At 41.9% G+C, this 16,577-nt stretch overlaps 1 protein-coding gene across 3 annotated transcripts in view; it reads left to right on the top strand.

The window, feature by feature from the left end:
* sema5a (sema domain, seven thrombospondin repeats (type 1 and type 1-like), transmembrane domain (TM) and short cytoplasmic domain, (semaphorin) 5A) overlaps positions 1-7,966 on the top strand; it is a 117,990-nt gene extending 110,024 nt beyond the window's left edge. The window contains exons 20-23 of one of the 3 annotated variants that reach the window (XR_013079377.1): positions 815-859; positions 2,102-2,313; positions 5,137-5,365; positions 6,541-7,966. Coding sequence is in view for 1 of the 3 variants with exons in the window: in XM_076761222.1 (XP_076617337.1) it covers positions 815-859; positions 2,102-2,313; positions 6,541-6,660 (377 nt within the window). In the remaining 2 variants the exon portion in view is untranslated. The remainder of the gene's footprint in view (positions 1-814; positions 860-2,101; positions 2,314-5,136; positions 5,366-6,540) is intronic. The other 2 variants (XR_013079378.1, XM_076761222.1) reach the window with 2 other exon arrangements.
* Positions 7,967-16,577: the final 8,611 nt, after the last annotated feature.

Raw genomic sequence — 16,577 nt, forward strand, 5'->3', positions numbered from 1 at the left:
TTGGTGTCTGAATTACACCATTTTAACTGTGCTATAGTCACCAATTAATGAAGGAAAGAGAAGAAAAACATCAATATCACAGGTGATTCCAAAGTTTTGAACTGTGTTGTACATACACACACACACACACACACACACACACACACACACACACACACACACACCATCAGTATTGATATCTGCTTAGACAGACTGCTTAGACAGGCATCACACATTGACAGTTAGTAATGCGAGACACTCCAGAGCATTGATCTCTACTAGACAGAGATCATTAATATCCCTCCACGCAACAAAGGATGCTTATGTTATTCAAATTGCATCACTGCAACTGCTATGAAATGTTTGGAAAATAATGTATATTCATAGGTGGAGTCCTGCAGTTCTTAAACTTCAATCATAAATTATGAGATAGAATAAACATTTAATTGAAACATAAATGTGTAACCTTTTCTGTATTAATTAGCAGGGATATAATAATCATGAAAACCCTTCACAGGTCTTTATAGAATCACCCATTTGCCTTTATACCTTATCATCCATCCCCTTTAATGGGAAAGGTAGTCCATTAAGGTTCATTAGCAACGTCTTGTACTTCATTTCCTTTAATGAGAGCTGATACTTTTCATAAACCACTCCAGGTGCCACAGCCGTGATTAGCTGGCGGAGTTTTTACGATAATCTGTTTCATATTGAGTACAGCTTTCACTCCACTCTCACCTTCAAGGGTACCGTTTGTCATGCTAACAGGAGTGTATGTGTAAATGGGTTTTGGCCCTAATTCTGCTGCCTTTTGCTGTTTCTTCTCCTCTGTCAGAAGTCTCGATTGCACGCTCCAGCCAGGAGGAGAGGCGCTGTGGAGGTAATTGTTTTTGTTTAGTTTTAATTTGTTAAAGAAAAATGGTGATCTGATCACAGTAGACAACATCTCTGCTTATGTTGCTGTATTATGTATATATACTGTCATACTGTAGCTCTGCAGATGATTTATCGAAAACTGTACTTAACTTCATTTACACAGTGAAATTGTAATTCTGAAAAAGTCGACCACCTTAAATGACCAAAACACTGCCATTTCCACAGTTACGCTTGGAGTTTGAGAGAATCAATAAAATGACTTTTAACAGTGTTGCCTTACTGCGCAGCTGCAACAATCCAGATATGAGCATGCCCTGAGTTGATAAAAAATACAGCTAGACTCATATTAGTTGCCTTCAACAGGCACCTGCACCCACAGCAATAAGCTACATGAGGAGAAGCGAGACTTTGGGGACCTTTGGTGCCCTGAGTTTTGCCTTTTATACAGGCTGCAGGCTGCTCTTACTCACATTGTTTATCTTGTTGGACGAGGTCTGTGAGGGAGTTCAGCAGTGTGCAGACAACACTCAGGGCAAAAAAACCCCAAACTATTGTTGTCTCCTATACATTATTTTGGACAAAAATAGGACTGCAGAATAATAGTTTATAGCCTGCAACTGATAGCAAACTTTTATTTTAGCTAATGTATGTCTCTATCCATGAAATATGATGTTCAGTCATGATTGTTCATTACTGAAACCAGTACAGCATGTCAGCCATATTAACCGTATTAAACGCTAATTGCTTGATATAGCAGTGTATAAAAATACTCTGAATAGCATTGAATTTTTTATTTCTTTTTCATTCTTTTTTTAGTTTTGGTCCCTGGAGATGACACACCAGGAAGTCACATAGAGGAATTCAAATGTAAATGAGCATTTATTGCAGAAAAAAGAAGTTGAATTTGTGTTTGACAGCTGAGGACAAATTCTCACTGTAATTATAGCACAGCATATGGATGAAAGTTGCATGTTAATGCCAGATATGAACAGGGAACACTGTAGGTGTTACACGACATTTAGACGTCTTTCATCTGTAGGTCCCAGTAGCACACAGTAACACAAACACAAACAGAAGACAAAGAGACACAAAAGAAGTGACAAATACTCTTCAACAGTCCCAGAGGGTCTTCATTGCCGAACGCTCCAGCATTACCATATGAACTGCAGCTTCAATTAATACTTCCACATGTGTGAACTGACAGAATTACCCCCTCCGTCCCCCCCTCCTCCTTTCCTTCTTCCAGACTTCAACCTCTTCCACATGATCGCTGTGGGGCTCAGCAGCTCCATCCTCGGCTGCCTGGTCACGCTGCTGGTCTACTCGTACTGCCAGCGCTACCAGCAGCAGTCGCACGACGCCACTGTCATCCACCCCATTTCAGCCGCCCCGCTCAACACCAGCATCACCAACCACATCAACAAACTGGACAAGTACGACTCGGTGGAAGCCATCAAGGTCTGTGGACAGGTTTGCATGGGGTTCACTGCGGGTCACGCTTGACAGATGTCCAGATGTGTAGAGGCAAAGCAGCACTTTGTAACACTTCCTTACTGTTTGACTTAATCAGCTGATTTCGCACTCTGAGTCGGTGAGCAGCGGTTTGCCTCCTTCCTCCGGTGTCAGTTGTGATTAAATACATTTCTTACTGCATGACTCCTGTCACACCACCTCCTGTCGTGCCCTGGCGCTCTCTAGTCATGAAACAGACAGGCAGTTGTGCGTACATCCTCTCTCCGTGTGCTCCTCTGCTGTGTGTCTCAGTGTGTGACTTTGTTCTGTGTCAGTGGTCATACACTGCTTTCTCATAACATACTAATGCAATTACTTATCGGTGCGTGGGAAGGTAATCAGCGAAAACACTCTGCATCTGCACATTTCCCTGCTTAGACAGGTTCTTTGTGTCATTATTGCATCCTAAATTGCACACACTCGGATGTACCAGAGCCAGTGACAGAGATCCAGCTACTCTCATCGTACAAACAGCCTCTTATCCGCTGATGCATCAGGCCTTTAGTGCCAGACTGAGCTGGTGATTAATGCTTGTCCACAGCTACTCCATGCTCCAGCTGGGCTTTTTTCAGGGATTCCCAGTACTCTGTGTTAAAGGGTGTTTCAACCACTTTAACACATTGTGCATTTTTCTTACCCTAAAAAGCAGCTTCAGAAGCAATGAATCTGCCATCACGAGATTATAGGTTTAAAAGGACTAGTCTCAAAATATTCTTCCAAATTACATTTGTAAGGAAGTCTGGCACTAGCAGGCCACTTAAGCGCTCTGGCACCAATTGTTCTTCCTGCTGACAAGCAGGTATTGGATATGCAAAGCTATATGGTATAAATCATAGTTGTGGAGAAGCTAAGCTTGACCATTAGCTAACGTTCTATACTTGCCGTTGCTCAAGCTTTCCATTCTAGCAGTGCAGATATGCAGTTTACAGACTTAACATTGTCAGATTTGCAATTAAAAATTTGTCGTAACTCTTGAAACAATGTGTTCTTGATTTCAGACTGTAGACCAAAGCAGACTTCTTTTCAGGTTTTATTTGCTGCTGCTGCTACTGTAGCTCATTTATTAAACTAATATTAACATATTGTGTTTTTAGCTGGCTCAAGTCATGAATATGCATGTAACGGCTATGTAGTACATGATATTTTACCAGAATACTGAGGCTCACTGTACATGTTCCAGGCAAAATGTCACCATTGTCTGTTGAAGCATGTAGACATGGAAAAAAAAAAAAGAAACAGCATTATTTTTGCATTGCAGAGTGCAGCTCGTTAGTCCAAGTATTATATGTTCAATAAGGAGTAATGTAAGATGACGGTTGTTTGGTTCAAACGTAAGTCTGTCTAGCTGCTTTGCTCACTTACATGTTTGAATTTTTAAACAGTACATTCTCACCTTTAATGTGACAAGAAAAAAGGCTTCAGGACGAAGAGTATTGTATTTGTGAGATGCAACATTGGCTGGGGTTGCTGGTGTGTAAACATACTCATATCCAACAAAGAAACAAGAGCCGCTATTTTTAGCTGATATACTGTGTGTATATATATACATGTATACTTTTTGTCCTTCTTTTTTTTATTAAGGTAACCTATAACCCCATAAAACTGATGTAGTGAGTGGATGATGTGGCCTTTGAAGTAATTCTTGGCCGTAGGTAGTACAGTAATAGCCGAACTTGCTGTTTAATGATTCTAGGTTGCCACCTTCACATCTGACCAGAGACTGCAGATGAGAATTATTTACAGCAAAGTTTATTAATATACACTCTCACTGAGAAATAAACTAAATGGATTGGAAAGTAAATTAAGACTTGCAGTTTATGTAAAAGCAAAACTGCTTCTTCACACTTTTAAACGTAGGCTAGCGCTCCACCGCAGAACCATACACACCGCTTGAAAATGTAGGGGAATTCAAAGCAAAGGCTATGATTGGACAATCACTGTTCAGGGGAGGTACGCTGAAGCTCAGCTTGGTTCAACTCCACTTGATTTTGCTCTAATGCTGATAAATCAACAGGTTTTTAGGCAGGTTTTCTTTTCATTTGTGTTTGATATCCTCTGTCCTCAGAGGAAGTCTTCAATGTCAGATATTTATATATATAGTATTAACTAAGTGAATACCTGGATCTGTGTTTGCAACACTACTTCACAGATATGAAAGTGTTTTGTAAAACTGCCACAGACAGAAGAGATCCTCTGGCTCAGAGCAGACGTCTCCGAATGTAATTTCATTGTGGAATAAAGGTGTGAGGAGCGTTCATCTGTCATGCAATTAGAGTCAGGAGCACAGAGCATAATTCAGTTAGTTCTATTGCAGATAGAGGTGGATATGAATATAGACAGTCTATGTGAAAATACAAAAGGAGCTGCATGACAAATGAACACTGTCTAATTTTCCAAAATCACGTTCTGTCTCCAAACCTCACCCACGGAGCCTAAATGCTTTGGATGTTGCACTGAATTTTCAACTACTAAGCGTGCCAAACCATAATATGCCTCCATTGAGCGCTTATAGGGAGGGATGATGAACACCTGATGCCATGTTTTGGAGTTTTTCACTCACATCCTGATATTATTATGCACAGTGTATCCTGGATACTGGTTTCTTGGCCAGCTGGTGTATTTCCAGCAGTCCAGTTTCTGAATGCAAACTTAGGTCACCGTTAAGCAGGAGTTTTCTGTGCAGTTCATCATATTTCCAGGCTTCCTGTTAGAGCATGGCCTTCGGGTTTCTTTGAGGATGACTCTTGCCCATTCCTCTCCTCCCTGCAGCCAGATGTGTCGGTACTCTTGCCCTTGGACGACCCTGCCATGCACCAGCCTCTCTCTGCTAACATGGGGGTGTCCATGCGTGGCCTGGAGATTTTCTACTAACCACTGACCTCTACAACATCCCGCCTCTTGACCCCCCCAACAGCTCTTTGACCCCAACCACTACTACTTCCTCTTCCCCACCGTGCCCCGCCCTTCCACTTCCTGTGGCACTTCCTGTGTGTGGCAGGTTGGAGTACAGACTCTAGTTTCTCTTTCTCTGCTCAGACCCCTTCATCCCTCCATCACGCCCCCTCCCCCCTCCCGCCGGCTTGTGAGAAGGCAGTGTATCCCTCCTTTAATTTTTCTCTCTCAACAAGTGCCTCCATTTGCATGGTTTTTTCATGTTTGTCTTCCTTGTTTTGTCCTCTGTTTTTACTTAATGGCTTGATGTGATGGGTTGAGAAAGGCGATTCATTACGATGCTGTTTTTATTATGCTCCTCTGTTACCTCTCTATCACTAATGCCACTTCATAGCTGAGGCAAATTTTGTTTACTGCACCAAAAACTCAAATGTAATCATTCTTCAGCCAATTAGAGAGGTTTAAGGCGAAAAGACAAAGTAAATGATGCTAACAAGCATCGCAGCACAGCTGTTTAAAAGCAGCCATGGGGCCACCTGCAGAGACACATAACCGTCTCGGGGGCTGCGGGAGTGTTGATTACAATCCCTTTGTGTGCAAATCACATCATGGCAAAGATGCAAAATATATGAGTATTTTGTCCAGCACACTCGTTCCCCATCAGCGTCAGTCGGAAACATCCATCAGCCGCAAACGCAGCATCATCAAGTGTTCAATTACGCTGCCCCAAGGGACCCCCAGCACACACTCTCCACAACAGGCTGGATATGAGCGCATCCATTTGCCAAATTGCTGATGTTGTATTGAGCACCACATCAGAAGCTCATTCCATGTTTACTATGTCACACAGGGACAGCGACGATGCCCCCATGGCTCTTCCTTAGTGTTTAACAGAAAAGAGACCCCTCTTTTGATCGATTTTTATGGTTTAGATTGTCCTAGAGGACCAACAATCTGAGGGCCATAAAAACTGCTGATGCTGGGTATTAGGGATGACAGAGGTGGACATACGGACGCGCATCAAAATAATTTAGCCCTGTGGTGGCTTATCATTTTTGCAGCCTGTTTGCAAATGCTTTGACCTTGCTCTGTGAAATGTATGTTTCATTCACTGAGCGGCCTTCCATTGATTTGTGTTGCTCCTTTTTTTTCTTTTTTGGGCGAGAATGATTTGCTTTTACCTTGCCATCTGGGCTGAATAATCACTTGATCCATGTGTCGCAAACAAGTCCACACTGACTCCTCTTCCTTTCTCTTCTCCGTCTATGTTTTTTTCCACAGGCCTTCAACAAAAACAATCTGATTCTGGAGGAAAGAAATAAGTACTTCAACCCACAGCTTGCCGGGAAGACCTATACCAACGCATACTTCACCGACCTCAACACCTACGATGACTATTAACCCTGCAGTTCAGACTCCATACCATAGATGGGACGCCAACCCCATCATCTTCTCTGACTGTATTCTTTTCTTTGTGCTTTGTATTGAGATTCGTGACACCATGCGTGGGATAGTCCCACTCTGAGACTCAATGGCAGCTGGTATGTAATGTAAACAGACAAACAGTGTTGCCAACAGAGGGAAAAGCCCACTTTCTCTCAGGTGCCTTGGGGTACACTTGGAAAGCTCAATTTTTGACTCTCACTGAGAAACGGACAACTGGATTTCCCGATGTGGACAAAAAGGGAAAATTAAGAAGTCGAACTCAAAGAGACTGTGGGAAAAGTGATCCCTTTTAACTTTCCTGTGACGCCTCTTAAAAAAAAAAAAAAGACCTGTATTTGTAATGATGGGAAATAACCACAAAACCGCTTTGCATGACTTCATCTGATGTGTTTTCTCTGCCGTTCTGTTTCCTTTTGCATGGTTGATCGCATTCCAGGGTTTGGGGACTTGCAAGCAGCGTTTTTTTGCAGGTCTTAGGTTCAGGGCTGGTTTTGGAAGTCATAAAAACAAAGACTGCGGTGATGCCTGATGGGATTTACCATTTCCTGCTGCAGCAAACTCCACATGGATCAATATCCACCCCCCAGTCCTAGAATCAGGATGTAGATATTTGAAGTCTGTGGTCAAGTTTGTCCACTTTTTATCTTTTTGTTTTTCTCTCTGTTCGGGGCTCTAGCAGCTAGCAGTGATTGAACTTTCAGTGTAAAATTTTTTTGTTTCATTTTCTTTATTTCAAGGTACATATGTTTTGTACAGGAAGTTAAGTTTGAAGCCTATGACTGTAGTTTTTCTAAATACATTTATTCAATGTCTCGAGTGTTTAAAGAATAAAACATTTCCTTTTGAAAAGAAACAAAGTTTATGTGCATTCTGAAAAGTAATCCGGAGTATTCATGTCAGCCTGCATCAAGTTCAGTCTTTGTCACCGTACTTTTTATATTTTTTTGTAAAAAAAAAAAAATGTTTTTGAATTTTGATAGTGTTCGCTATTCCTTTGGCTTCTGAGTTAAATATGTATTTGTGACAGCAGGATGTTAATGGCATTTACTGTACAGACGGAGCAGAGCAAAGACTATTCTCCTGAACCCCAACTGGAGCGCTACCCATATACTATAAGATGAAATCCATACATCAAGTTAAGATATTTCTGTTCAGAGTGTATAACCAAATATTAGGTTATTCAATTGCTCAGTTGCAACTAACTCTTTTTACATGTTTGCTTGTGTTACTGTGCATAAATTAAAAACTGCTTCGTACACAACAGACTTGTCAGAGTGTGAGTTCTCCAGATGCATCTTTCTCATTTGTAAAGCTTCGATGCCTTTGATCGCTTCTGATGTTTCATTTTCTCTGCTTGTGACGTTCAGCGGGAGTGAAAGCAGTAATATAAAGCACTCCGTTACAAGTGTGAGACACTTCTGTCCACTCTGATTTGCTCTGACAACTTTGGAGAGTTTGATATTCCTCAGGCGAAACACTGTAAAACCACAGCATTGTAAGCGCACGCCAGCGCTTCATAAATCACTCAAAATCAGAGTGGAAGACTCCCTCCACCCGTTTCTTAAAAGGAGTCTTCAGCAGGGCCCTGCAGTGACAAATGGCATCGCCAGCAGTGGAAGGATACCTGAAGGATACAAATCGCGTGAGGCAGCAGGGTAAAGGTGGAGGGGGGCGCTGTCTAAAGTCCAAACTCTAATCTGTATGATGGGGTGTAACACCACACACCGTGCTGTTCTCCATCAACCTTCAACCTGACGTCCCATCTGTGTGCAGAGGGTAATGGAGGGGGTGTTATTAATCACCCCGCTGTTTGGTTGGTTGGAGGTGGAGGTGGGGGGAGTGCTGATGCAACCAATGTACGGCCCAGCGCTGTCTGGCTCCAGAGAATCAATCTCTTTACCTTGAGTTCATTCTTGCTACCTGAGAAAGCAATGCAGGCACACAGACGGTTGCATATGCACACATATAGGGACCAGAGAACAGTGGGTGTATGCGCAAGTGTGTATGTCCATGTAGGTGTGTGTTAAAGGTTGAAAAAAGTGGTATGAGCAGCTGCCAATGAGCATATTTCACTCTTATTACTGATTCTCCTCAGAATGCATTTTCAGACTGTGTGCATGTTGTATAGAACAGCCATTTGTTCCACACTGAAGTGACCAAACCTTGACTGATCATTCATTAGTGGATGCACACATAATGCACATTGCCTGCGCACACACACACACACACACACACACACACACACACACACACACACATTTACAACCAGCAGAGAAGTAGCTGAAGCTTTCTTCAGCACTTTTATCATCCCACGAATTTGTCAGCATCGTGAGCTATGTAGCTTGTGGTCGGTCAGACACATGTGACATTCCACTTTGACAGCAGGGCCGAGGACAATAAATGACTTTCCCAAAGTGGCATTTAGGGACTGCTAAAGGTCACAGCTAAAGGTCGCAAGAGCAGGGCTTGTGCCTGTCAGAGAAACTGACTGTGTGAGTGCTTGCATGTGTATGAAGAAGTCAAAGTGTCATGAGATGTGATGAGATGTACTCCATCTGCATTTCATGTATGTGGAAGGTTTTATTGAAGTGGAAACAGCTACTTTGGTCCACTGGATGAATCCTAGAGAGTTTGGTGATCCCTTGACTTTCCCTCTAGGGCCACCAACATTTTTTACTTTCCCAGTGAAATTTTAATGGATGGATTGGTGAAATATTTAGACAAGCAGGAAATCTATCAACAGCTATTGGATGGATTGCCAGAGGATTTGGTTGATGATCACGATGAACGATCCTTTGAGTTTTCAACTTGTGCTCATCAATACTTTGATTTCATTTGCATGATGACACACTAAGATGGTGAATACGGTAAACGTTAACATTATCATTGCCATTTTAGCGTTTAGCTAAACTTACAATGGAAAGGTAAAGATTGTATTTTAAACTATCAGCTATATTAATTAGTCTTATGAGAGATACTAAAGGAGTCCAAATGTAATCTCCAGAATATGACAGTATCTATAACAATATGATCCATAAACATTCTACCTACACTGTGAGAGCTCTGCTACCCTGCTTATTTTCTGAATCTTCTGAATCTGATTGATACCCTTATGATGTGATTTGAATAGAAAACCCATTTTACTATAAATAGCTTTCTCCAAATATGAGCCAAGCTTCTCCGTGCATGTTAACCATTTTGCTCATGAAGCATTCAGAAGCTCCGTTAATTGGCAGCCTGTGTACGGAGGCCTCTGAGTGGCAAACAAGGTGAGTGAGTGAGATTGTTCCTGTCGGGCAGGTAACAGAGCGTGAACATCCCATTAAACACCTCTTTCTCCTCTTGAGACCAGATTTTCTCTCATTCACATGGATCGCTGTGCTTTAGCCTGGCCTCTCAGCAGCTCTGTGAGCAGATCCACTGCCATGCCTGCACTGTAATATCAGCAGGACTGAATACACATATGCCCCGAAATGATGTCCCCGGACTACAACCGGCCGCTGCTGCAGCTGCTGCAGTTACTCTGAGCCTCTGCTTAGTCCAGCCCAAACTATTCAGTCATTGATTGCGGAGATAATTAGAGGAAGTTATGGCAAAGTCTGGGACCCCATGCAGTCAGTGCAGAGCACTCTGAAAAATGCTTTCAGGGAGAAAACACGGTGATGAATGTAGTGTTGCGTTACATTTGTATGAGCCGGGAAAAGTGATGGAAGTAGATGTTGACTAAACAACCCCAGGGAAGACTGAAGACTACTGAACAATTTATGAGCTGTCATGAAATGTTGTCTTTTTTTTTCAGTAGGAAAATAAAAGTGATTACTGACGCTTGTCATGCAGTGGATTGGTTGTGCAAAGGGTGGGGTGTGTTTCAGTTAGTTTATCTGTGCACACACACGCAGTCTTTAAATGAAATAGTTTTCACAGCATAGCAGAGCTGCGTAGTATACCCTCCACCCACCCACTCTATCTGTTTCCACCTGAGGCCAAGGTGAAGCCCTGTGGATTTACCACTTTATTTGTTGTTACTTTGAGCTGTAAATAGGCCGAGCCAGACAGAAGATTCTTTAACTACCCCCTGATGCATTAGAGCATCCTCTAAAGTGTGTTTTTTTTTCTCTGTGCTTGTATGTTTGGAAGCAAACATTCCTTTATGCAGCTTCAGTCTAGATTAACATTATTCAAAGCAAACAAATGAGAGAGATTTTTCAAAGCAGCTCTAATCTCCATAACGCCCTTGCTGCCACGCTTAAAGAAAAATATTTCTCATTTCATTGACATCTTCTAGGAAAATTGACTTTCATATTCGGAATCCCGCACTCATTACATTAGCATCCGTTGTTGTCCTTGTAACTTTCCAAACTCAGCTTTTATTTCTTCCTTCTGTCTCAACCTCCCGCAGCGCTCACACAGACAGATATGTGCGGGTATACAGGAAGCTGGCTCGTCGCTGCCGGTTCCGTCATGCCAGACTGAAAGATGAATGTCACCGTAGGCACTAATGTCAGTTGAGGGATGCCACCATAGATTCCACCCCAAGACATCTGGAATCCCAGGTGCCCGTCCCGCCAATCCAGGTCTCAGCTGCAGGAAGCCAAGAGTCGTCGCGGATGCCAGGAACCTCACAACGCCAGCCAAGCCACACTGAAGCTTATCAGCTCCACCACAACCCTTTATGGGCCTATTCACCTCAATCAAAGCTGTTATTTAGGTAACGAGCCAAGATGGCGGATATCGCTGCGCTCCAATTACCCACTATGTCTCCTCCATCTTTCCATGCCAGCTTCCCCACAAGCCCTGATTCTCCTCAGCATGCCCAGCTGCTCTGGCGCTGCTCCGCTTCCTGAGTGTCTGTGCAGAGGGAGACCTTTCAGAACAGAAGGGCTCTGTCAGCGCTAGATTCACTCACAAGGGCTATTGATGACTGCTATGGTGTTCGGTACAGCGGGTCTTATCAATAGCAGGAATTTGTCTCTGAAAGTGTGATGCCAGTGGCAATCACTGGTGTCCAGTCAGAGCTGCAGTCAGATGGTTTTAATTAACATGCTGATTGAAATGATTGCAGACGTTTGAAAACAGGCAAACCTTAATCATCGTTTATTCTAAATTCTTGATCATTTGTCATCTGAACAGTATTAACACTTCCATCTGCAATGAGAATGAAAGATTGCAAAATGATGTTTGGTGCAGTCAAGTGGTTTTTTTGTTTGTTTGTTTGTTTTTTCCTGCTGACCTACAGTGAAAAACCTATTTTTGAAGTATATTTTTGTCCAGTTCTATTTTTATTGCTGATACTTTTACAACATTGTCACCAGCATAGCCTGCACTTTCATTCATTTCAAGCCATGCATGGCTCTGGGGATGGCTGCCTGTCTGTCTATATGTCTGTCCACTGCTTTCATCCAGACTGAAATATCTCAACAATTATTGGATGAATTGGCACAAAATGTTTCATGCTGTGTTGCTGTTTGTAGATGCAGCCACTTGCCAACCCTCCAGATTCTCCTGGGAGTCCCATTTTTCATTGCCCCCTTCCCCCCGTTCCACCCCGGCTCCACATTTCTGCAACAAAATTATTCCATAAATTCACCAGAATGCAGGAAAACTGTCACTGAAATGGACAATTTTCTAGGGGAGGATCCCCAGATACTCTGGTTGGGTTTGGTCTTCTGTTGCTGTGATCTCTGGAGGTTGGCAAATATGCTGATCAACCAAACTTATTCATCCTTGACCACGCTTATTGACTCAGTTTTCCATCTATAAATGCTGAACTTTTTAACAAATCTCCTGGGCACTGAAGTGTGATGACCTCGACACCTGCAGCAGGTAATGTCACAGAAGGCCTGCTCATAAAATGCACCGACTTCACCGATACTGACCCTCACTCTACTAAATTCAAACGTTGGCGTCTTTGCATTATGGATATATTCACTTCCCTATGTACACTGAGCATCCACTCTAACCTCCCTGTAGGTGTGAATGTGAGCGTGAATGTCTCTATGTGTCAGAAATGTGATGAACTGGCGACCTGTCCAAGGTGTACTCCACCTCTCGGCCAATGCCAGTTGAGACCTGCTCCAGCCCCTGTGACCCTGCAAAGGATAATCAGTTACGGATGGATGGATGGATGGATGGATTGATGGATAGATACTGAGCACCTCTGGCACATTACTCACTGGGATGAGTAAAGTTATTTTGTCATATATATTATTATATATATTTTCTTCAGGCTCTTGGAAACTACACATCTTTGCTCAAATGTCCCTACAACAGTGCTTTTCATCTTCAGATAAGTGCATAAAGGCAATTAAAGATCGATTTACTTCAAACAAAGCAGCCCATTTTGTTTTCCAATTGTCTTCGGAAAGAGAAACAACAAAATGATATGTCCTGTAGTTCATATAACTCAGATTAAATCTGAAATGCAGATACTTTATATTTTAGTTTTTCAGTTTTTGTCAGGTCTTGGTTCACCATAAACAAGCAAGCAAGCAGTGTGATCGCCACATGAGCATCACATAGTCAAAAGTAAGAAGCCTGAAAGTGTTGATCATCATTAAGACCGCAGCCAGAGGGAAGCTGCATGTACACCGAATCTGCCTCATTCAGTTGAAGAGTTAAAGTGTTAGACAGATATAAATGGGCCTCATTACTGTTGTGTTCCCAGTTCAGTTTCTGGTTATTGCTGTATAAGTGAAGACCAAAAAGTTTCTAATTGCGGTCGTCAATAACATACTTGAATAAGAAGAAGTAAAAAGAGAGCAGTAACTTATAAAACATTGCCACAGTTGGAAATATGAAGAGTAAAGTGTACTGTAGCTAATATACAATTATAAACTTTGCCACTGTTGATAAAGATTTAAGCCCACAGACCAGCTATAACATATCTGCTGTGCCGTCTGCCTTTTTTCAATCAGAGAGTAAATATTAAAAATTGTCTTGCAGAGGAAAAAACCTTGGGGTTAGACAATGGAAGGTTAGGAATGGATTATAATGGACAGAGTTAGATCTATGTCTGGATCTCATGCCGATAATAACTCACCCGCCAGAGAAACCCAGAGCCTACAGGTGGAAGCCAGGGTGAAGGTGAGGCTGTATGAAGAGCAGCAGGTAGTGATAGCAGCAGTTAAAGCACAGCTTTCAGCTGACTGGTATGGGCATGTTTTCACACAATGCACAGCACAATGGAAACAGTGGAGCAACTCAAACCTGGAAAAAATAATAAAAATGTGGATGCTGCATTGACATCTGCTCTGGTAGCTTGGGGATAAATAGTGATCAATACTTCTTTTGTGTACACTGATAACACTGATTTAAACTATCGTGTTTGCTTTATAGGATTGGTTCTGTAGTATGCAGGTGGAAACAAAGTGCCTGGGACCTAAGTCTCTATCCACCTTACTGTTACGGCTGTGTGCGTTCCCTGTGCTGTTTGTCCCTCCTCCTCTCCCGTCCTCTTTAGCTCTGCCCAGGTGTGCTACATCTGATTGCTGAATGAGGTGCAGCTGACGTGGGACTGAAGTGCTTAAAAGCTCCTGTGCCTGCATCAGAAGAGAGGTTTCTGGTGTGGGGACTGCTGGTCTGGTTGACTCTCAGCCTGGGATTTTGTGTTGTCTTGGGTGTTTGTGTGTCTTTATGTTGATAATTTCTACGGCTTTGGTGGTTTTAAACGTGTTCTTTTTTTGTGGCTGAGTTGGGTCAGTGGTGGGCGTAACATTTTATCTTTTTACATTTTGTATCTGAGCCACTGAGCGTCAGTATCCTGTAACAGATTGTTTTAAATTAGGCTTAAAAAAGATCTTTAAAAAAGAGAGCACAGGTATTAATAATTATTTCTCTCATGTGCCTGACTCAGGCTTTGCCAAAAAGTGATATATAACCTTTAAACTGTAAGTCGTTTGTCTGCGTTACCTGCAGGCTCTTTCTGCCATTGCTCTATGTCATTGTTTTGAAGCTGCAGCTCGGTCATGTGCTGTTGGGCCTGAGTCACCACTTCCATCTTCCACAGCATTTAGTCTGGTTTCTTGCTCTGAGTGTGCAGACAGAAGAGCAAAAAAAAAAAAAACCCTGCCAGGCTGTGTAAAACATAAATAAAACTTTTGATATGTACTCAATTGAAAGCAGTTAATGTTTCACCTCATCAACTTCATTGAGTTTTGTAAATATCTGCTTATTCAGAACTCAGTAGTATCATGATTGGGTATGAAAAAGGCATCCTGGGAAGGCTCAGTCGTTCACATGCAAGGATGGAGCAAGGTTCACCACTTTGTGAACACATGATTGTATAAAGGAGTTACTACATGGACTCAGGAACACTTTGTGAAACTATTGTCAGTAAACACAGCTCATCGGCAAATGATTGCTTTGTTTTTATTTACTTTTACACAGCGTCCCGACTCTTTCGGAATCAGGGTTGTACAAATGCAGTAAATAGAAGTGGTCTTAAAATTTATGGCGATGTTTTGTCAGAGAAAAAGAACAAGTAAAATGAATCTTTATGTGTGAAGGCTTTTGTATTATTCAGAAAGCTTCTTCTCAAATGAGCTTAAATTTTGCCCTAAATTGAAGCTGTAACTCAGAAATTCCAGCTCCCATTGAGGAACATGAGTCATAAAAATAGCAGATGCTCTCATCTTAACCTAAAACGTCATGGCTCCATCATTCAGGCACAAGCTACAGTATAATAAAGTTAGGGTTCACTGGGGCCAGTCAAAATATTGGATACTTTTTGATATGCTACCTATTTTTGCCTTCGCCGGGTCCTCTACCATTATCTTCAGGAGCAGCACTTGAGTGTCAGTTGTACTTAACACTCCTAAGAGTGGCCACCTTTCTGCTCTGATTATCCAGGTCTGTCTCACTGCTGCAGCTCTCTGCCCAACACCTGACAGCTCTGCTGGTAGCACTAGAATTATAAACATGCATAAGCTTCTGATATACATTCAACAGATCTCTTCAACAAACCCAGACTCCAACTTATTGTAAATACTATCATAACAAAGCGAGTGGAAATATTCAAAGTATGTCCTTAAGCAATATCCCTGAAAGTGAAATGTTTGAATCAATACTTGAAAAAATAAAGAGCAATGGAAGTCATAAAAATGGATACCTTTTAAACCAAACTTCAGACAAACCAGAATATTGACTTTGTGGAAACTTTTACATCCAAATGACTTGGTTTCACTGCAGAGCTGACAGTTATGCTGCGGGAAATGTGCCCATATGCCTGTGAATCACTGTGGATTGTATTTGTGCATTCACAAAGTCAGGATCCCATTTCTTGTCACCCTCTAAGACTAAGCAATTCTTCAACGCTGTTATAAATCATTTGTTTCTGTCGCAGAGTGTGTGAGATGTACCTGCTTTCCCTCAACCTTTCTTATGTATTTTTACTTTCGATGTCATTGCTCACATGCTTTCAACATAACATTTAACACCAGTCCGTGAGATATCCCTTTGCATTTTGACACAATTGAGAAATTATTAAATGTTATCTGGGAAACTGACTTTCCTTGTGCACATATCAGTATGGGAACATAACCAGCAGAGAATATAAATTTCATGCTGGCAGAATCACTAATAAAAAACTGTAATACACACAAAGGCATCAAATCATAACACTGAGTCACAAACATTTGGACAGGAAGTGTGAATCCCTTTTGTTTTTTTCTCTTGCTCCACTACATGGCTGCAGTTAACCTTCCAGGTTGGTGTCAATTGGACAGTATAATAATTCATATACTATATAATGTCATTTATGTAGTAGTTTGACATAATAAGAAAAATGCTTGTCTGTGTTCTTGAGAAAAGTGAGATGATATGTTTGATACCACTCTGATAAGATAAGATAAGATAAGATAAGATAAGATAGTGGA

This window comes from Chaetodon auriga, chromosome 21, assembly GCF_051107435.1.
Source record: "Chaetodon auriga isolate fChaAug3 chromosome 21, fChaAug3.hap1, whole genome shotgun sequence".
Classification (NCBI taxonomy): Eukaryota; Metazoa; Chordata; class Actinopteri; order Chaetodontiformes; family Chaetodontidae; genus Chaetodon; species Chaetodon auriga.